This window comes from Myodes glareolus, chromosome 15 (assembly GCF_982192425.1).
Source record: "Myodes glareolus chromosome 15, mMyoGla1.1, whole genome shotgun sequence".
Classification (NCBI taxonomy): Eukaryota; Metazoa; Chordata; class Mammalia; order Rodentia; family Cricetidae; genus Myodes; species Myodes glareolus.
In genome coordinates, this window is record NC_142040.1 from 67,638,061 (window position 1) to 67,662,618 (window position 24,558).

The 24,558-nt window shown below is 47.9% G+C and overlaps 1 protein-coding gene across 3 annotated transcripts in view; it reads right to left on the reverse strand.

Annotated features, from left to right (window-relative positions):
• Positions 1-24,558, reverse strand: part of Trio (trio Rho guanine nucleotide exchange factor) — a 286,618-nt gene that overhangs the window by 13,995 nt on the left and 248,065 nt on the right. For all 3 annotated transcript variants that reach the window (XM_085676587.2, XM_085676586.2, XM_085676588.2), the window contains exons 37-48: positions 23,418-23,513; positions 21,156-21,304; positions 19,451-19,517; positions 17,705-17,808; positions 11,794-11,863; positions 9,797-9,886; positions 8,561-8,653; positions 7,664-7,714; positions 7,396-7,473; positions 6,393-6,584; positions 3,794-3,971; positions 2,251-3,059 (exon numbers count right to left, since the gene is read on the reverse strand). In XM_085676587.2, coding sequence (XP_085532713.2) covers positions 2,251-3,059; positions 3,794-3,971; positions 6,393-6,584; positions 7,396-7,473; positions 7,664-7,714; positions 8,561-8,653; positions 9,797-9,886; positions 11,794-11,863; positions 17,705-17,808; positions 19,451-19,517; positions 21,156-21,304; positions 23,418-23,513 — 1,977 coding nt within the window. The remainder of the gene's footprint in view (positions 1-2,250; positions 3,060-3,793; positions 3,972-6,392; positions 6,585-7,395; positions 7,474-7,663; positions 7,715-8,560; positions 8,654-9,796; positions 9,887-11,793; positions 11,864-17,704; positions 17,809-19,450; positions 19,518-21,155; positions 21,305-23,417; positions 23,514-24,558) is intronic.

Consider the following 24,558-nt stretch of genomic DNA (forward strand, 5'->3'; position numbering starts at 1 on the left):
TTCTTTGCCGCAGCCACCCTGGTTATGGCACCAGAGCAGGGTGCATCTCAAAACTGTGGTAATCTGCGGCCATCACGGCTCTTGTCACTTTCCAATAGACCTCTGGCCAGGATACGCACTAGGCGTTTCAAACCAGCCTTCCTCAGTTCCCACAAGAACCTCCCTGCCACAGAGCATGACCACCTCCCTCAGAGCAGGGTCATAAGTGTGCAGAGAACACCCTGCCAGTGACAGGGAGCCAGGGCTGGGGTTGACTCTAATGTGTTCTTGTCTGTGGTTCACATGCTGGTGGAAGGCAAGGTCGACTAACGGCACAAAGCACAGGCTAGCCCAGTCAGTTTGGGGCCATGCATTTGCACCCCACCCACCCTGATCTCAGCAGAATTCAGCAGGAGGTGCCGTCTGGAGTGGGGGAAGAGAACTACGAGAGGTCAGACATAGCCGCCTGTCTACAACCCCAGACAGCTCCTCAGAGGAGGTCACAGGAAGGGAGGCCATGCTCCCTGGCGAGCAGCTAAGAGTTCCAATGGCCCTTTCTAGCCAGAGCCGGGAAGAGGGCAAGAGGGTATGTCACATCGCCATTCTGATGAAGACTCAGCCTGTCAGTCCTACCACAAAAGCAGCGGGAGGAGTCAGAAATCAAAGGCCACTTCCCCATCAGTGTCCCAGCCACTAGCCACAGGGATGGACTGTGCCTTCTCTCGAGCGGGGCTGTGTCGCTAGCCACACCCTTGAAGGCCTGGCTCCTGTCCTAGAGTAGTTCCTCCCTTGGAGACCAGACCTGACAGCTCTCTACCTGCTGGGAATGCTACAGGTACAGGAGATGCCAGCAGCCCCGCTCTGGATGGGCCACAGTGCTGAGACCAGGCCTGGTCACTGAGCAGATTAGGTCTGGGGCTATGACTTGTCAGTGGACTGTTGGCCCTAGAGTTTCCAACCCAGCAGGAAGACCCCTTGCTGTGTACAAACTGGAGAGTCCATAGCGAGGACAGGGGAAATGTCCTCCATCAGACACCTACTTAACCACTTAGCAGTTAGCTCAAGTGTAAACAAAAGCATCAGGACCCACGTCTCGATTTCTTCCACCAATAAAGATGAAGGCTGAGTTAATCAAAATCCCTAACGAGAAAGAAGATAAGATAAAGAGAACAGATGAGGGATTAATAGAAGCCCAGAGGAAAGAGACATGCAAAAGCTAGATTTTATATATAAATATATATACAACGAGAGACACAGACCCTTTTAGGGAAATGTATTTAAAAATTTATAAAGCGTTCAAACATACAGTCGTTAGAACAGTTCTGTGCGCTCACGCATGCCTTCGGAAGAGTGTTACGGGCCAGGTCATCTGCCCTGGAGGAAACAGTTGGAGGACAGTGAGGAGGCCGAGAGTGGGGACCCAGCAGAGAACCCTTCAGCTTGAGAACACAATGCAAGTGACCACAAAACGAGCTGGAACCCCACTGCAGAGGCACTCGGACGGCCCCTGGCATCCTCGCTGGAGGCCTGAGCCCAGCCATCTCTGGAGAAGCCAGGTGTCCAGGTGCCTGGGCCGGTGTCTCTCCAGGAGACTTAGGGTAGAGGAAACTTTCCCACTGGGTAGATTCCTGCCCCCTTATGCCATTTTATTTTGCTTTGAGTTGTTGTTGGATGTTTTCTTGAGGAATTTTGTTTTTCATCAGATGACTCAAAAAAGCTGCAAAGATAACTTATGGCACAAAAGAGCAAAACTAAGCAATAAACAAAAAGCTTAAAAGTGTACATATTTCATTGTAAGTAATAGAGGACAGAAAAAAAAAAACCTCAAAAAAAAAAAACAACCCATGAAAAAAAGTGCGAGGAAGGCAGGGCCTAAAAAGCAAGTCCCAAGATACTTTTCTGGTCAGAAACTGAAGACTTAAAGATGCTGCATGGAGGAGGTTAATGGTGCACTTTCTCTTAATAAGGAGACAGGAATAAAGCAAGAAGCAAGTTAGTAGAGAGGAGAGCAGGCGCTGTCCGTGGTCCCGCAGGGGGTTAGAGGTGGCTGCATTCATTTGGCGGCTGGGTGCCAGTGCAACGCCACGGGGCACGGACGCGAGTGCACACACAGAGGCCACAGACGTGTCTACTCAGACAACGCACAGGAGAACTGCAGAAGGCGATTACTGCTGCACAGTGCTGGAGAGCTGGAGTTAGTACGGAGGTTTAGAAGAGCTGGCGGGACAGAGGTGGTGGGGTGGACGGGCGCAGGCTCCCCGGCGCTCTTACCCCATTGCTCTGAGTGGACTGCACGGACTGCTCGCTGGCCGAGGAGCACGTGCTCATGCGGTCTGTGTCCTTGCTGGGGGCTGCATGGCGGTGCGTCTGTCGCTGGAGGGAGTCACTGTCCCCCGGGAAGGTGAAGGAGCTTGGCCGGCTGGCAGGGGAAGCAGGAACGGAGCTCCAGAAGGAGCCCCCCTTCTGCAGGGGGCTGCTGGGAGGAAAGGCCTCCTTGCCAAAAGGAGAAGGGAACGTAGTGGAGAGAGGAGAGTTCAGCGGCGAGATGGCCCCCGGCCTAGTCTTGCCCAGAGGTAATGGGCCCAGGTTCCCCCGGGCATCCTTGGTGTTTCCGTCTTGGCTTGTACCAGAAGCATTCCCAGGGGCTTTTCTGGGGCTCTCCATCACCTTCATCTTGGGAATGGGCTCTGTTTCTCGTTCAAGACCTTCGGAGTCTCCACTCAAGGGGAGCCTGCTGGGCTGGCCAATGCTGGCCTCAAGGGCCAGGCTGCTGCTCGGGGGAGGCAGTGAGGGGCTGGGAGCAGACATACCTGACATCTTGTCTGCCTCTGCCTGGCTTGAGGCTGCAGAGGAGACCAGCATGGGGGGGTGGTGTCTGACAGGTTGTGGAATCCTGGAGGGCCTGCTCCTGCTTGAGCCGGGGCCGCTGCTACAGCTGCTGGGGCCACTGCCATGGCCGCTGCTGCCACCGCTGGAGGCCCCGCTGCCACCGCTGCCCCCGCCCCCGCCGCTGCTGCCCCCGCTGCCACTGCCGCCGCCCCCGCTATGGTTCCTCTGGTACTCGATGGGTGATGTCAAGGCTGTAACCAAGCAATTCAACAGAAGAAGGTCAGTCAGGGTACCAAGAAAATTCTAACCGCAGAGTACAGAAAAAAGTCACACACAATCAAATGGAAGGACCAGGCGTGAGAGTTAGTGAGCTAATTCAGGCAAATGCTTCTGGTCACAGGAGACTATTCTGATCACAGGGATTCATATAATTGGTCAACCAGAGAGTTAGACAGCAGTCTGGGGCAAAGAGTAGACAGATTATGACCAGGCTAACAGTGCCACCCACTGAGAGTCTCTGTTCCTGACTTCAGAATGTCCTGTAGAGAATGTTTTCTTGAGACAGGGGCATCGCAACGTCTCCCTGGTCTAGGCTGAAGCACAGGACATGGCTATGCAGAAAAGGCCACAGTGAGGACTGGTTCAGTAAGCAGTCAGTTCCCTACTGTATTCCCAACTCCTTCATCCACCAAGCTAAAATGACAGCGGGAACTGGCAGTCACAGCGACCGTTGCAGAGGAAGACGGCAGTTAACAGCTATGGGCTTCTCTAGAATCACATGAGTTGTAGACACTGGGGAGATAAGTCTTGGTCTATCTACAGGCAATGGAAACCACATGGCAGTCTACACAAACTATCCCCCTATTAATCTGCAAAAGAGATATGGCGGACAGCAAGTTCTGTCACATGACCAGGAAATGAGCGCTAAGAAGCAGAAACTTGTACATGAGAGAGAGAAGACGCAGCTGGTAAGAGGATACATCACCATTTAAAAAGTTGCGCTGGTTTTCTAAGATTTGGTTGATTTCATGGATCCATGTCTGCCGAACACTTGGACTAGATGAGTGCAAAATGAAGGTCTCCACCATGTCACTCGTCCTTGACGTCAGAGCAAATTTACAGGGATCGTTTTCCACATTTTCCTCCAGGCAAAGGCAGCTCACCTTTAAAGGAGTGAGCCGTTAGACAGCAGTTACGATATGCGAGCATCCTGAATACTCACCAGCGCAAGAATGGCTAGCAAAACGTATGCCTACTGTGGAGTGTTATCCAGCCTTAATAAGAAGACGCTCTGATACACACCACAACATGATCAGGCTTTCAAAAGCTATGTCAACTTTAGCCAGCTACATACATAATCTCCTGGAAGTGGTCAAACTCTCAGGGACAGAATGAAGCATAGTGGACATCAAGGGTGATTGGGAGGGGACAATGGGGCTGTCATATTTAATGTGTGGAGAGTTTGACTTTGGTAAGATGAAAAGAGTCCCACATGCACTTAATACCACTGAGGTGTTCCCTGGAAAAGCTATAATGGTAAATACTATGTTGGACGCATTTTACCACAAGACTTAAAGTATCAGGTGAATTTTATCCTACATGGCAACAATGATTTTTTAGTTGAACTTCTGTTAGTTGAACAGCTTCGGGACTTATTTAGGAAACAAACATTCCTTCACTGGACATCCGAGCCCACAGTGCTTTAAAATTTAAAATGAACAAAACACTGTAAGGGCCTTGTGTGACAGCCTGCAATGAAAATGTGGGCTCCTGCAAACCACTTCCTAAAAGCACGCTCAGACTGCATACGCAGTGAACACGTTTGGGGGCTGCCGAGACGGCTCCACGGAAAGAGGGCTTCTGCACAAGCCTGGTGCCCTGACCTCATTCCCAGAGTCCACAGAAATGTTACAGGAGAGAACCAACTCCTCAGAGCTTGCATTTGGCCTCCACATGTGCAATGTGGCACATGTGCCCAGCTACACACACTATATACAAATACATAGCCCCCCCCCCCCAAAGAAAAAGAACTGGGTACCACTGCTAAGTTGCCATTATGTATATAATAAATATTTTAAAGCTTAAAAAATTTCAAAAAGCCAGAAACCAGAAAGACTTTCTGTCTGCACCACTTCAGATAAGGAGTATTTAATCTGCATCATGAGACCTTGCTATGCCATTTAAAACTTCAGGTGCAAGGCTAGTAACAGGAGTTTAATGGCTTGGTTCATAGCTCAAACATTAGCAAACCAGCTATGTGAGCTGGGATTATTAGTTTCTAAAACACCTCTGCGACTATCCAACACTGATCCTTTACTTCTCTAAAAATAAAAACACACATTAAGGGGCTGACAAGACAGTGCAGCAGGTCAGCATCTTGCCACCAGGCATGATCAGAATTTGATAGCAGGACCCACGTGGTGGAGAAGAATCGATTCCCTTAATGTGTCCTGGCCTTCCTTCCTACATGAGCATATGCACACATCAAAATAAACAAATGTACCAAAAGGGATGTGCGAGCATATGTGACATTATGACTAAAACACAGGAGACAACTTCACAGAAGCAGCCGGTGCAGAGTATGAACGCATCAGTGGAACGTCTGAGGTGTTGGGGACGTTCTGTCCACAGATTTGTGGAAAGAATACATAGGAATTTTAAGGGACGGGTTGGCGTATGGACATGGCTTCAGGGGAGGGACTGCAGTCACTGGCACTAGGGTGGCAAGGGACACAGACGTTGGCATCTCAGCTTCAGGCCACACAGCTCTTCCTTTGCTGCTGGGCCTTTGTAGGTCCTGGTGAGCAAAGGATCCAAAGGTCCAAAGGCTGTGCCTGGAGACCAGGTTGCCCTGGGCTCAGGAACTGGAAACCTGGTACTAGTCTACAACAGACCAAGCAGCTTCACAGAAGAGAATGCTATGTCTTACCTGCGCACCATGAAGCCTACAGACCCAAAGGTCTGAGAGGTTCCTTGGCACCTCTGAGCAAGACTACAGTGCTAGAGAAGAAGGCTCTAAGAGAGGGGAGCACACCTCCCTTCTGAACTCAGGCCTGCGCAGCTGCACACACGCCAAGAACTCAGGGGAGGTGTGTGTACGCATCTTCTAGGGACCGTCTGCTGGGGCCCCAGGCTCCCTTTTTCCTCACTCTGTCATCCTTGATTTGACCCCTTTATAGAGTTAGGATCCTTCACAATTATTTTCTGTTTACCTTTCTCTGCCACCAGAGGGCAAGCTACCCCAGGACAGAGAGTGTCTCTGCCCATCTCTGGAGCCCCAGGCAGGAAGAACCTTGAGGATCTCTCTGTTGAGTGGAGAATGAGACACTGAGCTGGCTGTGTTCTTTGGCTTCAGGCCAATACTCTAAAGCAAGTTTTACATGGTCTTGCAGACACTGTCTACTGGTCCATGGCTACAGCCACACAGGTATTCAAGACAGCAGCCCCAGAGCACAGGCAGCATTGTGAGTTTTAAAGATTCAACAATGTGCTAGAAGGTTTTGAAAATATTAAATGAAATAAGCTTCAGAGAATGTCACAATAACCAGGAAGAGTTATTTACAAAGCTCGCAGACAATTGTTACCTTGATACTGTTCTTGAACAGAAATCCTGGCATGGAAAAGCCCTTTTTTTTATCAAGAGGTTCGCTGAATATGACGATCTGTTCGAAGAGGAAAACCCGCCTCTCTTTGCATCGAGGCAGAAGTCCTGCATCTTGGTCTGTGACCAAGAATGTGTCCTGCAAGAGCAGTTTACCCTGGGCAACAATTTTACCCTAAAAAAGAAGAGGGGAAGGAAGGAGGGGAGAAAACATTGCATTCTCAGTGGCCAATGGTCTGTTTTCTTTGGTTTCCTCCCACAGAATGAGGTGTCCTTCTAGGAGCTTACAGAACTTATTCTTTGACTGTAAAGAATTCTTAGCTCCAAGCAGAACAATGCTTTAAGTTAGAAGTCTTGCCAACCCTGTGCAACCAATGGCTTCAGAATCCCAGAGTTAGAAAAGGCTTTTTAGGGGTGGTTCTGACAAAAGGCAGCCATCCCTCTCCCCTAGGTGTGTCAGCAGAAGCCCTCCAGGTACAGACTGTGAACTTCAGTCTAAGAAACATGGACCTGGGACATTAAACCTTAATGAGCAGGTATCAAGAAACACCAAAGCATCTTCTGGCTCCTTACTCAACCGAAGACTGATTCTGATCTGAATTCACATTTTTATGCATAGTAAATACTATATAAGAGTTGGAGCGTGCAACCTGAATAAGCTGGGAAGATTCAAGAACCCAGTGGTCCTGAAGTTAGTCTCCTAGGGATGAGAGAAGGACAAGAGCCTTCATCCCTGGCTTTTGTGGCTTTAGATGCCTGGAGAGGACGCAGACACCGTCAGAGACTAAGCACAGCCCTGCTGGGTGCGGTCCCCAAAGGAAATCAAAGGCACTGAAAAGAGGCTGAAAGTCAGTCACACTGAAGGAGAATGAGAGGAGACAAAAAAACAAAAGAGAAGGACCATCTTTTTACATGTGCAGAGAAACAATCCAGGACAAAGGAAAGGGACAGGAGCAGAGGAGACCCTCAAAGAACAATTGTATTACGTCAAATCCTTGCAGCCGCCCAACGTTCATCATGTCGTTACACCGCTTCGGTACTATGCACATGACTTCTACAGCTTTCTGTGGGTGGGGAGAAAGCAGAGTCAAAGGTCAAGCTCCCCTCCAGCTACACCTCCGCTGCACCTCCAATCTTAGTTTCTCTCCAGAGAGGGCACAGAGATTCCACCCCCACCCCGACGTGACCCCCACACCAAGACCAGACCCCATGCTGGCAGGGGGCTTGCAGGGGAACAGCAGGACCACAAGATACCTCCAATTCCGACGTATCCAGGCTAGCCTTTTTTGAGTACTTGAGGAAGTCCTGTGAGAGAAGTGAGGAAAGAGATGTGGTGGATGAGTGAGGGCGGTGGCAGTGGTCCTCTGCAGCCATCTGTCTGTCGGCACATCTGTGCCACGGTCTCATTCCTGCCCCTCAGAACCACAGCACACAGGCAGCCCGATGGTGAAAAGCCATCCCTGATTCCCACTCTACTCCAGGACTGACTGTGGCCTCTCTTCATGCCCAGGCCCTAAGGTGCAGCGGACGTCATCTCTGGTGGTGCTTAGTAACTTAATTCACAGCTATTGCTAGGCCAACAGGAGCAGATTTACAGGGACTCAAAATTTAGTTTAATCAAGAACCCAAGAGGACGAGCTGGGGAAAAGCTCAGCAGTTAAGAGCACTGGCTGCTTTTGGAGAGGACCCAGGTTTGAGCCGCCAGCACCCATGTGGTAGCTGACAACTGTTTGTAACTGGCTCCCAGGGGTTCTCACACCCTCTTCTGGTCTCCACGGGTGTCAGACACACATGTGGTGCACAGGCATGCATACAGTTAAAATACTCACTTATATAAAATATATATATATTTAAAATAAAGTTGATAGAGCTACAGAAAATCACTGCCATCCCAAGGCATATGGCAGAGACCCAAGTTTGTTTTCACTGACCCTTTGATTCAGAACTTGAGAGAAATGAGATGTGGAAAAGCTGGACAGGTGTCTTACTAATGTAAACTTAGAAACATTCGCGAGCAGAGGTAACAAGGTAGTCCTATAAGGAGGCAGGGAGACCTTCCTGCGCACCTGTGGCGGTGTGGAAGGTGAAGGGTGCCCCAGCCCTTCAGCAGAGGGACAGTGACAGGGACCCTGCTCTTGCCCCTGCCCTCACCTTCAGGAGCAGCTGGTACTTCATGATTCTCTGCACAGGTTTGATCAACAGATCCGTGAGCTGCAGTCTGTGGCCAAGGCGCTGTTTTAAGTCCTGGGGATTCAAAGGGGAAAAACCAAAACAAACCACCTCAAGTGTTGGCTGTTAAAAGGTAACATTTTATTCCTTATAGTTAACCATAACACCCCGATTGATAGATAGATAGAAAGAAAGAAAGAAAGAGAGAAAGAAAGAAAGAAAGGAGGAGACAAGAGGTGACAAGAGCATTCTGTCCCTCAGCATGTGAACTGTGGCCTGAATGTGGAACTTCCTGAGTGAGTTTTCAGGAGGCTATTCATTTTGAGGCTTCTTTCTGCCCCGTCTGTCCCGGAGGAAGGTAGGTAACACAGGCTGGCCTGTGTTAGCCTTTTTAGTCTTCAATTACTAAGACATCTTTTTTCCCAGTTTGTTTTCTTTATTTACACAAACACAGACATCATTTTTAGAAAGTAAGTCTAGATCTGAATGACTGAGTTTATAATGAACCTTAAATTTACAATGATAAAAAACCATTTCTCCCCAGGGCTAGAGGGAGAGCCTAGTGGTTAAGAGTGCCGGCTGTTCTTTAAGGGGACCCAGGTTTAGTTCTCAGAGTCCACTGGGTGCTCCTAACTGTTCAGCAGCCATAACTCCAGTTCTGGGGGATTCAATGCCCTCTTCTGGCCTCCACAGGCATCAGGCATGAAACAACAACAATAAAAGCAGAGCAAACCAAACTTCCAAACCCTGTTCCACCCATTACAGGGACCGTAATTACTGAGGGCCTTAGATATGGCAGGAGGTAATTCTAAGACTGAGCTCTGTTCCCAACCATTAACTATTCCTCTAATTCATTTCTTTTATTTTGAGATAGGGTTCCATGAACTTACCCAGGGGGAACTTTATCTTGCTATGTAGCCCAAGTGAGCCTTAAACTTGTAATCTTTCCACCCTGTAGCAGGGGCCCTGGAGAAGAGCTGCCACACGCCGCTCAAACCCTTCATTTTAACCACACTGGCCTTCTGAGCGGCAGGCTGATCCCAGACTGAGCCCACACTCACTTCTCTTAGAGAGGATAAAGCAAGCATCAGGGCACATCTCCCTCAGGCCAGTTCCATGAGGGTTCCTTTGTCCCAGGAAACCAGTGACATTCAAACTTCTCGTAATTACAGTGAAGTAAGAGATTCAGAAACCTTAAGTTCCCATGTTGAGTCTTACCTCAAAAAAGGTATCGATGTACTCGGAGACTATATGCTCGGACTTGGGCTTGTTTTGACAATAGACTATGTACATGTGCAATCTTCTCTCCTAGGAGTAAAGAGGAGAACAGAAGGTTAGACCACTGGGAGTGAGGTAGACTAGCAGCATACAGCACATGCCGGGAAGGATCACTGTAGAGCAAGGCTGCTACTCTTGGGAGCACCTTCCAGATTCAGGGCATGAGCCTACCCCGGCTCTGTTTTCATCTGGCACACACCCGATCCTTGACTTTATCATACCAGCAACACCACTGACAGCATGAGAACACACTTCCATTGCTCCAAGGCTGCCAGCAGTCCTGGTGACCTGTTTAGTAAGTCTTTAATCTCAAATCCCACGACAGGGAAAATAGGGACAATGGGCATCCTGTTAATTCAATGGCTTTCGAAGCTACATATGTAGACCCCTCAGGGTCCACGGGGCCTATCTGCGGTTCCCTTAGGCCAAAAAAATCACTTTTGAAACACCACTGGGATGTCACTGCCCTCTGGTGGTGCTGACATCGGTACCGACGCACCCCGGGTCCAAGGTGGGTGGGGGAAAATCCCTGGCTGCAAGACAAGGCTTTGTCAGCACTGCAAGTCTGCCACGGAAAGTGCCAGCTTCACTTCAGAATGCCACTGATGAAGTCATAAAAGTCACTCATCTTATTAAAGCTCGCACATGGCACACACATGCTTTCCACATCCTCGCGTCAGGATGCGAGTCTGCTTCACTCTTCCGCGTGCAGTCACGGCCTTGAGGAGGAGCACTTGTGACTGAAGCCAGTTCAACAGCGGCTTTCGTTACGAACACCAACAGCCTGACAGAGTGATGGGTACACACCACAACTGCTTCTACTCTGGAAGCTGGTGGGAATTTTCTCGAACACGGATGAAGTTCGCATGTCATCTTAAGGCAAGACACACAGCTGGCAGTGCGGATGAACAGTGGGAATCCCAGATTCAAGAGGGGGAAAAAATTCTGGAAACCATGTGCCTTAGCTTGACAAGACTCTCTGAAGGCCCAGTGATGGAGCTAAAAGGCTCATCTGGATTGACGTATGATGAACCATACCAACGCCTGCAAGAGCGTGTCAACTCAGTAGCTGGCTTCCAACTGTCTGGTTCACGATCCTCAAACTGCCTGGAGCCAAAGGCTCTGAGAGCAAGTCAGCTAAACAGGTAATAGACAGCAAGGAGATCACACACAGTCTTCTGAGAGCCTGTGTTGTACCAGCCTTTAAGAAATTATCCTTTACCATTGCTGGGCGGTGGAGGCGCATACCTTTAATCCCAGTACTCAGGAGGCAGAGGCAGCCTGGTCTACAAGAGCTAGTTCTAGGACAGGCCCTAAAGCTACAAAGAATTGCTGGTATATGCCAAAGATGACTATCTATAATTACTTGAAAAGGATGTTTAGGTATTTATTCATCCATCTCTAACTACTGTCTGTGAAGACAGAGTTTCTATTTTACAACAACAACAATAATAAAAATCCTACAATATATGGAGAGCAGAATCAGATATGAAAATCTACCTTCTATCAAGCTTGATATTAAAGATAATGCAAAAGTGCAAAAGCCTTCTTCTTGAAAATGTAGTGATTTCCTTAAAACAACTTGCATACATATCATTTATTTTGATGCATCTGTATATTTAGCTGGTACATCGAGCCCACTACAGGTACGGGCAGGGAAACAATTACCAAACACTTGTTTGTCTTTGGACACCTGCAAGGTTACCGTGCCGAGCCTGTCTGGCTCTGGAGCCCTCTGATCAACCCACATTGCTACAATCCCAGAAGTCAGACAGGGTCAGGAGCGAGAGAGTGGGTAACTCAGACAGACGAGATACAGGGTATTAAAACTACGAATGACTGACAGCACCCACTCTTCTAAACGTCAGGCGGCCTCATCTTCCAGCCACCAGAGATGCCAGTAACGGAGCAGAACACAGAACGGCCTCTGTACTCACGTGCTTGACGAAAAGGGATCCCAGTCTTTCTGGATCTTCAAGGCACTTCTCCAACTCTCCTAAAAAAAAGCTGGAGACAGAAAAACATCAGAACTCTTTCCAGCTTGTCTTCTTAATTGCAGACTGAGTCTATGCAGAGGTGGACAACTTGGAAGACTACAGCTCATACTTCACAAGTATCAGCCCAGCAGACAACACTTGGTGAGGACATAGTCAAAAAACAGTGTAAAAAGCCAAGACAGAGACGAAACTTCCCCTCAACTCCTTTCGACAATTAATATTTCTTGCCTCACTTTCTTTCAAGGACACATGCACTAACATCTGACCAGACACCGAGTGCAAATGAATGTTCCAAGGCATTGGTCTGTCCCATTTCTGAAAACCTGGCCTTCTTGCCCATGAACTTCCATTCCATGATGAGTTTTAGAGGCTCAAACTGGGCGACAGACACGAACTGATTTCACCTGTGCCAGCTTTATGAATTTTCTCAAGTATCACTGAAATCAAGCCTAGTCAGAGATCTTAGCTTCATACAGGATCAGAGTAGAGTGGAGGCCAAGTGTGCCCTGCTCTTCTCTCAGATGTGTGTTGCTTTACCACTCACATATGTTTATATTTTGCAAGATGTGTTGAGCTTTGTAGCACTTGGGGTTCCAATGTCCCCCTGGCTACAAACACTCGGAATCCAGTTTCAATGGCCACCACAGGATCTCATCCCTTCTCCTTTCCCTGTTGAGAACCAGCCTTGGGAACTGAAGCCAAAGTGCCAGATACCTTCCTTCCCCTTCTAATTTTTACATTTGGTTTTTATGTGTTTGTGCGCGCACTTACGCACAATGGTATACACGTGGAGGACAGCTCACTGCAGTGGGCTCCAGGATCAAACTCAGGTCCCCAGGCTTGGCGGCAATCACCTTTGCCTGTTGAGCTAGTCCGCGTCCAGCTGTCCCTTTCTGGGCTGATTGCTACACTTCCGTGAAGCTGAGAGCATGTAGGGCATGTGCTGAGGTGTGTTTAAAGTCGCCCAATCGTTTATCCATGAATTCTAGTGAATTCGATGCTACTGAGCTTGTGCACATGAAAAGCCTTTTATGAGTTTAAAGGGCTTAGGTTTTATGCTCCCTTCAGAGAGTAAGAGCAGGATACAAACAACGTCTGGAAAGGCCCAGCTGTGGCACCTTCCTGCACCTGTATATCTCATAGCGCACAGGCATAGCTGCTGCTGGAGAGACAGTGCAATCAGAGCAGTGAGGCCTAATGACTAAGTATGTGGGTCTGTAGCCTCAGCTGTGCGCTTTGTTTTTTAAATCATTTTGTTTGTGTGTGTGCAGGTGTGTGGTGTGAGTGCATATTCACATGTTCATGGCTGCGTATATGTGGAGGTAACAAGCATGTGTTTGTGCACACGTGTGCGGAACCCCAGAGTTCATAGCAGGAATCTATTTTGATCCTGCCCCACCTCGACTACTGAGGCAAGGTCTTGTATTTGAATCCAGAGCTCACAGAGCTTTGGCCAGTCTTGCTGGCCAATTTACCCCTGGGATGCTGTCTCCACCCCGTGTCCTGGTATTACAGGAAGGTTTCTGTGCACAACCAACATTTACAGGCACTGGGGATCCAACCTCCAGCCCTCACACTTGGACAGCATATACTTTACTCCCGGCTCCAGCCTCAGCTTTAACGAGGCCTGGACTTTGCAGATGGCCATAGCATGCTCCAGCAGGGAGGAGCTGAGTTGGTACCGGACGACAGCAGGAGGCCTGTCCAGGCCATGGAGATGAGAGACTGCAGCTGGAACCCCATGACAGTATCAGTTGCCAGTGTTAAAACAGTCCTGGACAATTAAGGGTTTTCAGATAGTAAACAGAGTGGCAGATGTACGGTGGCAAGTCGTCAGGCCAAGGCAACCTCCTTTACATTGGCTCCCATAGCCCTCTCCTGACTCGGATAGGTATGAGCAAACTTAATTTTCCTGGGACATCTTGTCTACTTCTCCGTGGCACTAAGTTGGGCAAGCGAATTCTAAATTCTCTGACAGTACTGTGGACTCAGAGGCAGCTGCAGCTCGAACTGGAAACAGAGTCTCACTGTAAGCAGATGCTGCCATCGCTGAGTATGAAGATCCTGCTATGTATGCGCTGTGGATGGAGAATGGGAGCCACAGAGAGGCTGACAGGCTCTGCTTTGAATGCTTGATGCCCAGCTGGGCTGTGCTGTTGGGGGCGGGGCACAGAAACCTTAGGAGCCAGGCATGCTCAAAGACCCTCTGCACCTCCTGTTGCTCTCTATTTCCTGTCAAAACGAGGTGAAGGATCTCCTAAAGTACACACTCCTGCAGCCATAGTGTCTTTCCTGAGTGTATGGGGACAGGAGACTATGGACTTTAAAGCAGGGCAGAAAGATAGGGAAACCAAGGGAACAGATGGGGTGAAAAAGAGTTTTTCATTTCCTGGGGTCTGGTTTGTATTTCTTGCTGGCTCAGACACAAGAATTTTAACATGCCTAGCAAAACCGCAGCAGTGTTGCTTACATAGAGACAACATTCTCTTTCCTGAGACACATCTCAAACAAGGCGAGCTGAGAGCTAAGCGTGGCTGCTGGGGGTAGGGAGAGCTAGTTTTCTTGGGGGTGTGGCCTCTCCGAGGTTTCCCTTGCTCTGGTGGATGACCATCTACCCATGCGCATATGGGCAGCATTACTGGGCTTGCAGCTATAAAGAGGACAGGAAGTGGGAGGAGTTGCATGGGGGCAGTCAGGGTAGGGGAGAGGGATGGGTCTGATCAGGATACATACACATGTATGAAAACCTCAACACATGGATAAATGAAAGAGGAGAAAAATTAATCCAATAAATCTAGGGTTTGTGTGTGAGAAACAGCTAAGGACCTTCATAAAGGCAAGTCTAACTTCATCTGAAGCACACCTCTCCACCTGCACTTCATCTCAGCCCAAGGGCCGGGAAGCACTCCTTTCTCTTATACAAACCTGCGTATGTCAGAGAAAAATCGTTCAGGTGAAACAAGCCATAGTCCCGATAAAAATATACACCTTAATCTCCTGTGGCCCATGTGTGGCAGGAATCCCTTTGACCCTTTGATTTGTTACCCATCAGCACATCCTGAAATTGCTTACTGCGATCTAAACCAAGATCTCTGCTCCACCCGAAAGGAAGTTCCCGGAAGCAGAAACGTAGGTGGCATGACAGGCAGCACTGAACTGTGTCTTCCACAGTGCTGCCGGAGCAAAGCCCTCTGAAACTGGGAGTCAAAACAAGTCTTCATCCCTAATGTGTGTAAGGAACTCCCCTTCTACCCTGTGTGCATGTAAGGCCTTTTGGCCACAGAGGCAAAGCTCACTGACTCAGAATCGGACTAACGGACCGGAGCTGCTGCTGTGAATGAGTCTCACCACGTATCTCTTAGCTGTTTGGAACTGGTTTGTAGGCAGAACGTGTGGAATGTCTGGAGACCGTGAGCCCTAGAAGCCCCAGAATGCTACATGCGGAGCTTCATGTGTGCTTCTGGTGGGGGAGCAGAGGAGCAGGTGTGGACAGAAATGTGGACAAGAAAGAATGCACTCCTGAGGTTTCAGACGGTGCAAGGACTCTGGAGAACTGGGTGAGAGGGCATGCACACTACTTTGAGGACATGATGGCTGTGCGCACAACACGTCCAGGCTAAGACCCTAACCAGGGCGGATTTGTTTCTGTGGGGCTGGTGACTGAACCCAGAGGATTGCACTCTGCCAGTAGTTACATCGCCAGCCCAAGACTGACTGCAAAAGTAATGAACAAATAAACCTGGTGGAGAAAAAAAATCTCAAGACAGTCTAGCACTCAGGCACAGCTAGTGCAGGCTGCTTTTAGCCAGGGTTTCTATGAAAGTGGGGACCAGGAAGAAGAGAAAGATTTAAAAACATTCTGTTTAGCTAAAAAAAAAAGGCAGCATGTTTAAGGTACAGACATGGTTGTTAAGGAGAAAGTCACTGGGAAGTCTTTCTGCACTGGGTCAATAGGAGAAGGGCTCTGACAGCATCTCAGATCAGCATCAGTCAGACTCCAGCTGTAGCAGGAGCAAGAGGATGAAAGCCCCAACTCATCTGAAAGATTTTTTTCTTTTAAAAAAGCGCTGCTTGGGGCGCTTGGCTCCCACGGCCCCCTAGAAAAGCGTTTTCTTGGGTTAGCTAAGCAAGAACCCCTCCACGACTGCAGTCATGCTCCGAGCGGGGCAAGACACTGCTCAAGTGGGCAGCAGATCCTGGCAAGAAGAATGCAAGAAGTACTGCTCAGAGGTTTTTACTGAGATTCCCAAATGGGAGACGTGTGTTAGGGTCAGAGTCCCAACACGGAACCTACAGGGAAATGCAGGAAGCTGTGAGAATCAAGCCAAGTTGCAAGGAGAAGCTCGGGATTTTGGAGAAGTTGGAAATCTGGACCCTCCACCAAGAAAAGCTGCAGGAGCAGGTCAGCCCAGAAGCGCATGGGCTGCATGCGCTACAAATGAATGCGCAGCTTCATGGGCTACAAATGAGATGCACCACGGCGTGCTGAGGGTGCTCGAGACAGGGCTACAGGACTTAAGCGTTTCCAGTTTGCTTTGGTCTAATACCTCCTTGATATTTCCTTGTTCCTCTTCCTGGAATGGGATGTTAAACCTGTGCTCCTATGTGCTGCAAGTATGAAACGTCCTGATTATCTTTCTGATGAGCAGGTAACCTCACTCTGAGTCCAGAAGAGAATGCGATGAACATGAACCTTTGTGGTCCAGTGGTCTCTGAAGATGGAGTGTCCTCCACGGGCTTGTCTTTTCAGTGTTAGGTCTTCAGCTGGTGGTTTTTGGGAATACCATTTTAAGGTGTGTGACTTTTGCTTACGCTGCATTTGTTTAACTCTGTGAAGCTGTGTTAATTACTGTGCCTGTCTAAAATACCTGATGGTCCTAAGAAAGTGCTGAACAACCAATAGCGAGGCAGGAGCAAGGACAGGCAGGGCAGGCAGGCAGGGCAGGCAAGGCAGGCAGGGCAGGCAGGCAGGCAGGCAGGCAGGGCAGGCAGGGCAGGCAGGGCAGGCAGGCAGGCAGGGAGGGAGGATAAACAGAAGGTGAAATCTGAGAGAAAGAAGAGCCAGAGAACAAGGAGAGGAGGACACCAGGGGCAGCCACCCAGCTAAGCCACGGAGAAAGAAGTAAAGAAAGGTATACAAAAATAGAGGAAGGTAAAAGCCCAGAGGCAAAAGTGTTCGGGAAAATTTAAGAAAATCCTGGAAGAAACAAGCCAAGCTAAGGCCGAGCATTTGTAAGTAATAAGTAAGCAAGTCTCCGTGTGTGTGATTTTCGTGGGAGCTGGATGGCAGGTCCCTCAAAAAACTAAAAGAGTTAAAAAAAAATCGCACAACAGGTGGCACGATTTGGGGACCTGAGATAGGGACCTTCTGCAGGAAGTTACGTCACGGGGACTGGTATATTATCCTATCCCCTTCCCATCTCACTCTGTGTCCTGTCTAGGATAAAGTGAGCCACACTTTCCTAGCGTCACATCATGTCCAGAGCTCACGGTGCCGAGCCATCTGAAGAAACCCTCTGAAAATATGAACCAAAGTCAATCTCTCCTCCCCAAAGTTCTCTGTGTTGGGTATTTTGGGTACAATGATAAAGAGCTAATTAGTATAGAAAGGAAAAGAATGGCTCACAGTGGTAGGTCAGGACCACAGCAGACTTGCTATCCCGGCACAGACTAGCATAAAAACCTATGACTCTGTCCCCTGCCATAAAACGCTACAATAGTGCAGCACTTTGTCCTCAACTCAAGCTCCCTCCATAAAACTATTCAGGGCACAGAACAAGGGCACCTGAAACTTTCCTTTAGCCCTGGCCAGGCCCGAGACAGCATCATGCATGGCAGGTGTCTTACGTACTCTCTGTGCCAGTCGTAAATCTGATGGATGTTGCCAAACACAATCTTGTCTTTTCCCTTCATGTCATCAGGAACACCGTCTTCTTTCATAAGGGCCATGTAGCCCTACAAAGCAATGAGTGCGAATGAATGCATAGTGTAATGTCTGCATCAGATATGGATTAACAGTCATGGCACCCGACACAGACACACACCGTCCTACAAACAAACCAAAACCCTGCATGAAAAGTGTCCTTACCGACTGCTTCAAATGTATTGTTATAGTAGCTGCTGTAACAGTGTAACATTTATAAATGAATGAAAATTCTCCGAAGGAACTCAAATAGCTGAAGACGTAAATGGTTTCTTAAAGCCAGCAATCCCACCAGCGACTAAACATAGGGAGCTGGTGAGTCAGAAGTCCTTCTGGTTTTAGGATTTACATCATAAACAAAGGGACTGAACTCTGAGACAGCACAATAGAAAGGATTTAATAATATCTTTTTGTAAGTTGCGTGTTAACAGAGATGAACTGACTACCCAGCTAAAGTGTATTTTACACTCTCTGTCCAGCTGGACATTGTGTGTATCTTGTGTAGCTTGGGTACCTGAGGCAGGAAGACAGAGTGTGAGCCCATTCTAGGCTACACAGCAAGACCCTGTTTTGAAACACAAATAAAACTTCTATTCGATCCCAATGAGATAGAGTTTATACTGGAAACCTTACTGCTACCAATGACTGCAGAAAAACCAAGCATCTTAAACATTTACGCCAGGGAACTGCAGTGGCTCTTTGCACTATGGCTCTTTGGCAGTGCTGAGCACGGAGGCCAGGCTGTGTGCACACTAAGCAAAGGCTCCACTACTGAGCTAATACTGCAGCGCAACAGCTGCCACTTTTAATGAGATGGGACCCAAAAGGTATGGCCCTGTACACATCAGCAAAACTAAAAGAAAAATAATGCTTTATACTGTAAAAACCCCTCTGCTTTAGAGTCAGGGTGGCGGCACCATCTGTAAAACCAGCTCGTGGGAAGTGTAGGCATGAAGGTTATGAGTTCAAGACCAGCCTTAGCTAAAGGTTGAGGCTAGGTCTAAAAAACGGATCCAGGTATGGTTACTCATGTCTATTACAGCACTCAACAGGCTGAGGCAGGAGGACTGCCACAAGTGTGAGGACAGCCTGTGAGTTCCAAGTTAGCTTAGGCTTCAGAACACAAAATGAAAACCAACTAGCTAGCCAACCAACCAACCAACCAAAGCAGGCCTTTGGATAAACTGAGCTTACTGCATGCTCCTGCCTGTAACTGACTAGTTAGTACCGAAGGCAGTGGCTTTGCTGTACCCACAGAGTACTCAGAAAATGCTAGTGACCAAAAATGGTGGTACAGCTATTCTGTGTACAGCTGAAAATAAATGCCCTTGTAGGGGCACGGGCCAGTGGATTCAGAATGGGCTGGATCCATAGCTCAATCACACTGACTATTCAACCAATATTACTGCCGTTTCTATGGTGACATCTAATCTTACAAAGTAATTAAAGGCAAAATTTCAAAATAAAAATCACAAAACTACTGGCCATAAAAGTCTAAAAACCTAATTACATATAAAATATATGTCAAATGTACTATGTAAAAAAATTCCTTACAGTTGGACACAGTTTGCTAAGACAGCTACATTTAAGGCTTCTGAGGCAGTATCATCATCCTGCCATCTGAAACAGCACCTCTCTGATGACTCAGGCTCTGAAGTTTCCGAAGATACATACCTCAACCACACAGCCAAGGTCCCGCACATAGTCTCGCTCCGTTTCCACTAATTCTTGCAAAACATAACTAGAAGAAGAGAAACAGAGAGTGTTTTTGAATAAATTGCCACAGACAAATTTGCTTTTGTGAGGATGGGTTTTTGTAGGACCTCATAACAAAACATTAAATTTATACAAGTGTATGGTCTGCCTGGCAGGCTGAGTGAGCGACTGTGAGCACTGTATGGCCAGGACACTCAGGTGCACACACAGGTATGATGATGGCATACGTGAAAATAGCCAGAAGCATAGGCCCAAGTTTGTTGTGAAGGTATGACACTAGGGAGTGCAGTTGTGTTTTTAATCAAGTCATTTTAGGCCTCAGTGGACATACAGAAAAAAAAATCTACTTCAGATATCTAAAGTATGTACATCACACAGAAGTGTATCTGTCTGTAACAACCAAGGGGACTTTGATGAGAGAGAACACTCCCTGGGGTTGGTTGTCTCCCAGACATTAAAGATAAGTCTCTATTGCTGAAGCCACCATTCACTGGGGACACAGGACTTGGAGGATTTGAGCTGATCTGACCTGAAAGCCTCTACCCGAGAGCTAGATTTCACAGTACCAATTGGCGCTATGGAAGCTGCCAAGGGAGAGACACAATCGATAACCCTCCCGATGCTCATGGACAACAACAGTGATGTACAACATGGCAAGGTATCTCTAGAGGTGCAAGAATGACACAAGGTAACCAGCAGCTGTGTAAATGGACTTAAGGACCACACAGCAGGAGGGAACCCACGCCTGGCACTGGAAAGCTAGCCAATGATCTGGGGTTTGTGAGGTTAAGAGTGTCAGGGTCTTGCTATTCCTCGGCTAAACCAATGTAACTCCTAACTGCATCCTAAAAACTTTGTCTTATGTCCTCAGATAAGTTTAACTCACTTCCTGTCGAAAAAGCTTCTCTTTGCAGCAGATGGAGACCATTCTAGAAAGCCAGAGCTGATCAGAATGCAGAGAACAATTGACAGCCACTGACAGTGCCCAGTCACAACAGAGAGATCTACGATCCAACCCCCATTTCTAATGCTCAGGGAACACCACAGAAGAGGGGTGGAAGTGTGCTGCCAAATTGTGTCTCCTAGAAATGTCAGGGAAGCTTCACTCTTGATGCCTCAACAGCATTGGTTGCCTACACAAGCCCTGGACAAGGACAGCAGTAGACAGGGACACCAATGACCCTGCTATGACGGAAGGGGGGAGAAGCTCAGGGAACTAAGGAGAGCCGAGAAAGGGAAGACTACCTGGGGAATGCAGCCCCTTCAGTTGGTTAACCACAAAGTGGTCAACCCCAAAGTCATATATACATAAGCAACACTCGCTGAACTCAGCAGGCTGTACTTATATATTTATGTACGTGTATATGTAACAATAATAACTAAGGATAAGAGGTCAGAATTTTGGGTGGGGAGTTATTAATAAAGCACAACAGATATGGAGAACAATAGAAATTATAGCTATGGATTACCAAATCCTTACACATACACACACACACACACACACACACACACACACACAAACACACACTCTTGCACATGCACACTGTCTTGGCAGGAGGCCTTGGATTTCCTTTGTCTAACTCAGTGGTGAACTCCACTCTTGCTTTGGGGTGCTGCAGCTGGGGGTGGGGAGTGGGGGTGGGGAGGATGCCACGCTGCTTACTGCCTTCTCTTTAGAGAGCTGGATTTTCTTTCTTCCATTTCATCAATGGGTGAAGAGGACGAGAGGAGGGAATTGTCCGAGGGATTGAAGGAGGGGCTGCTACTGTCTCCCTGGTCAACAAGCAGCGAGCTAGGACGATCCTCCAGCGCCTAGAAGAAATTTAGGGTTGATGTTGGGGTAAGAAAATCTAAGTCATGAGATACAAAGGACGTGACCGGGGAATTACAAAATCTCTCACAATAGATCAAACTGCACTACTAAGAAACATTGGAGGGGCCGGAGAGATGCGCGGTAGAGGAGAGCGCTTGCTGCTCTTGCAGGGGACCCAGTCTACAGGCCCAGAACCCCCATGACAGCTCCAGACAACCTCTCTCGGCCTCTGCGAGTACTATATGCACGTGGTGCACATACATACATGAAGGCAAAATGCCGCTCATACATGTAAAATAAAAACATAAATCTTTAAAACAGCAAAATCACCACCAACAACTAATATTGAGTCAGAGGATCTGGGTAAACACAAAAATTGGAATAAAAATATTAAGCAATGAGTGTGTGGGGGTGTGTAACATTCTTCTCAGTTGCTACAGGAAACTGGTCATGTGCTTTTACCACTGTAGAACCTCATGCAGAGAGTTTGAAGGTATTCAAAAGATCTTTGAGCTGAATACTGTTGATTAATGTGACACTGGTCACCCGCTGGTGACATTCTAATTGGTATTTACCAATTCTCTTTCTTCATCACTCACTGAATGTCTAGGGATTACAGCAATTTAAAATCCCTCCCAAGCTTCCAGCTAGATCCACAGAATGGTTTAACTGGAAAAAAGATGGGTTTGGACAAACAGAACCAAAGTACAGGAACACTTAGCATCACTGCCTTAGCTTGCCATTAGTAACGTGACATTGCTAATATGTGCCCTGCTTTCTTCCCTTAGTGGGAACAGACTCTGCCATCACAGAGCTTGGATGACACAGGCCTGCACATGCAACCTTGTTAAAGGAAGCCCACCGAGATGTAAAAATCACGCCAGCTAGGGCTCTTATTTATGAGAAATCAGGACACCACGTTAGCTAACAAATGGAGCCTGCTCCAAAAAATTGCACTCTGATAAATAAATAGCAGTTGACCTTTATTGGAAGTACATGTTCTTCCAGAGTCTCAGGGCTTGCGTCATGCGCACGGATCAGGTGGGTGATGACAGGGAGCCAAGACCGGGGGTGAGGAGGACATTCTGCCCCCTGCTGTCTAGACAGTTGGGGCTCATTAGACGGAACTTTGTTCATTTGAACAATGAGAAAAAAGAGAGAAGAGGAAGACAGGAGAGAGCAAAGGAGTCGTCCCAGACTTCATCTGTGCCCACAGGGACAAGGCCCTTATAACTGCATCAGCTGTCCAAGCCAGAACAACGGAATCTCGGGCTTCTCTGGCAGCCTGTCCTCAGGGGTGATCTTCCTGAGATGGCACCAAAGAGGGTGCATTGATGGAGACAGAGTCATATGCTTTTGTGACAGTTGGGATGGTCACCCTGGCTGTGGTGCCCACTGGTCCCTTACACAAATGTGTGTGTGTGTGTGTGTGTGTGTGTGTGTGTGTGTAAAACAGGAAGCTCCCAGCACAAAGCTGCAGGGATGAGACCTCAGGGATGCTTGATGCATTACTTGTGAGATCCTCTTACTGCTCATGGTTTACAGGAAGGTCTTTGACAAGCCCTTCTATTAAATGCAATTTTGTGTGTGAGTGCGCACTCACATGTGTGTTTTGTGTGTGGTGGGGTACCTCACAGAGTATCTCAGAGTAGATACTAAGGTCAGCCATGCAGTTAGCTGACCAGTAATCATAACTGAGCATCCCCTAGAAGTTTGGTTACAGAGGCTCAGATAAACCACTGTAGCTGTCAATCAATGCTCTCCGTGCTGTGCTACATAAGTGTGATTTGTTCATATGAAGATACGCAAGTGCTGGGACCTGGGCTCTCCTGGGCCCTGCCCTGTGACCTTTTTCTTGGCTGATTTGAACCTGGTCCTCTCATGCAGGAAACTGCAACTGTTAGAGTGACAGCTTTTCTGAGTTCTGGGAGTCCTTCACAGCCACCGATGAACCTTAGGACACTAGAGCAGACCCCCAGATCGAATCCTGGTCATCGTGAGAGAAGTGTGTAGCTGCAGTTATACCCGAGCAGTCCCCAGCAGAGGTGAACCTCCGTGTACAGGCAGCCAGGGACTTGCAAACCTGATGCACGATGAGAAGGCCTCACTCACCATTTTGCTCTTCACGAGTTCTTCGATCGCACTGACAAGCTCAGCTGCACTGGGAGTCTCAGAGCTGGTGGGGCGGACTAGTAACCGCGAAGAGGCCTATGGGAGAAGTCAAAACAAAGAACAGGGAGGAGAGGTCTCACGTTAGTAATGGGACAGAGGGTAAATTCCCTTGCAAACTCCAGTTTTTTTTTTTTTAAGTAAGTCCAGACAAAAAGACCACAAGTTTGTCTTTGTTTGCATTTATTTAGAGTCATCCTTTTATATTTACAATATTCTGACATGAAACATTAAATAAAACCTGTCTAGGATACATGTGGGAAGCAGACAATGTCTGTTTTTAATCCACAGTCATGTGACATTGTAATGTTTTTCAGAATGGTGCCTGGCACGGGCATCCTAACTGTAACTCTGCCAGTGCTGCCTCCGGCTCCAGGCTATGAAGAGAGAAACAACCCGGTCAGCGGAAGGGAGGGAGGCTTAAGGTTTAATGGTTGACTCCCCAAATAATCAAGAAACAGAACGGGCAGGCTAACAATGGCTTGACTGTGTTTATGGGATCATGAAAGGGTGCAGTGACCAGATGGGGGAGGGGGACAAGCTCACCATTTCCTGTGCCATCCATTTCCCCAATGATTACTGCAGAGGACAGAAGAGCTGAAGCCTCATAAGCTACCAGGTGCCACTTATGGCTAGGTCGAGGGCGGCACGGGGTGACGGTAAGGGAATCTGAGGGACGGGCTACTGAGCTGAGATTCAGTAATTAGCAAACACTGTTTGCAGATTACTTCTGCTGGAGAGTAGCTGGGGTCTGAGGGGCATAGGTAATATGAACCTTGCTTCATATTAAGGCCAGCAGAGATGCATGCGACATGTGGCTGGCTGTCCCAGAGATGCATTTCTCACAGCGGACAGATACAGAGTTTTACAACGGGCTTTTACATATGCGGACCAAAGTATGTACTTTACAAAACAAACACCGGTTTGCTCGAATGAAATTTGGAATATGAGATGAACAAAACAAAGAAAAAAAATCAAATGGAAAGGTAAGGAAACTGAGCCAAAACAGACACAGAACACAAATCAACGTAATGCTGCAATGAAAGTTTACAAAAAGAGAAAACAGAACAAAACGAAAAATTAG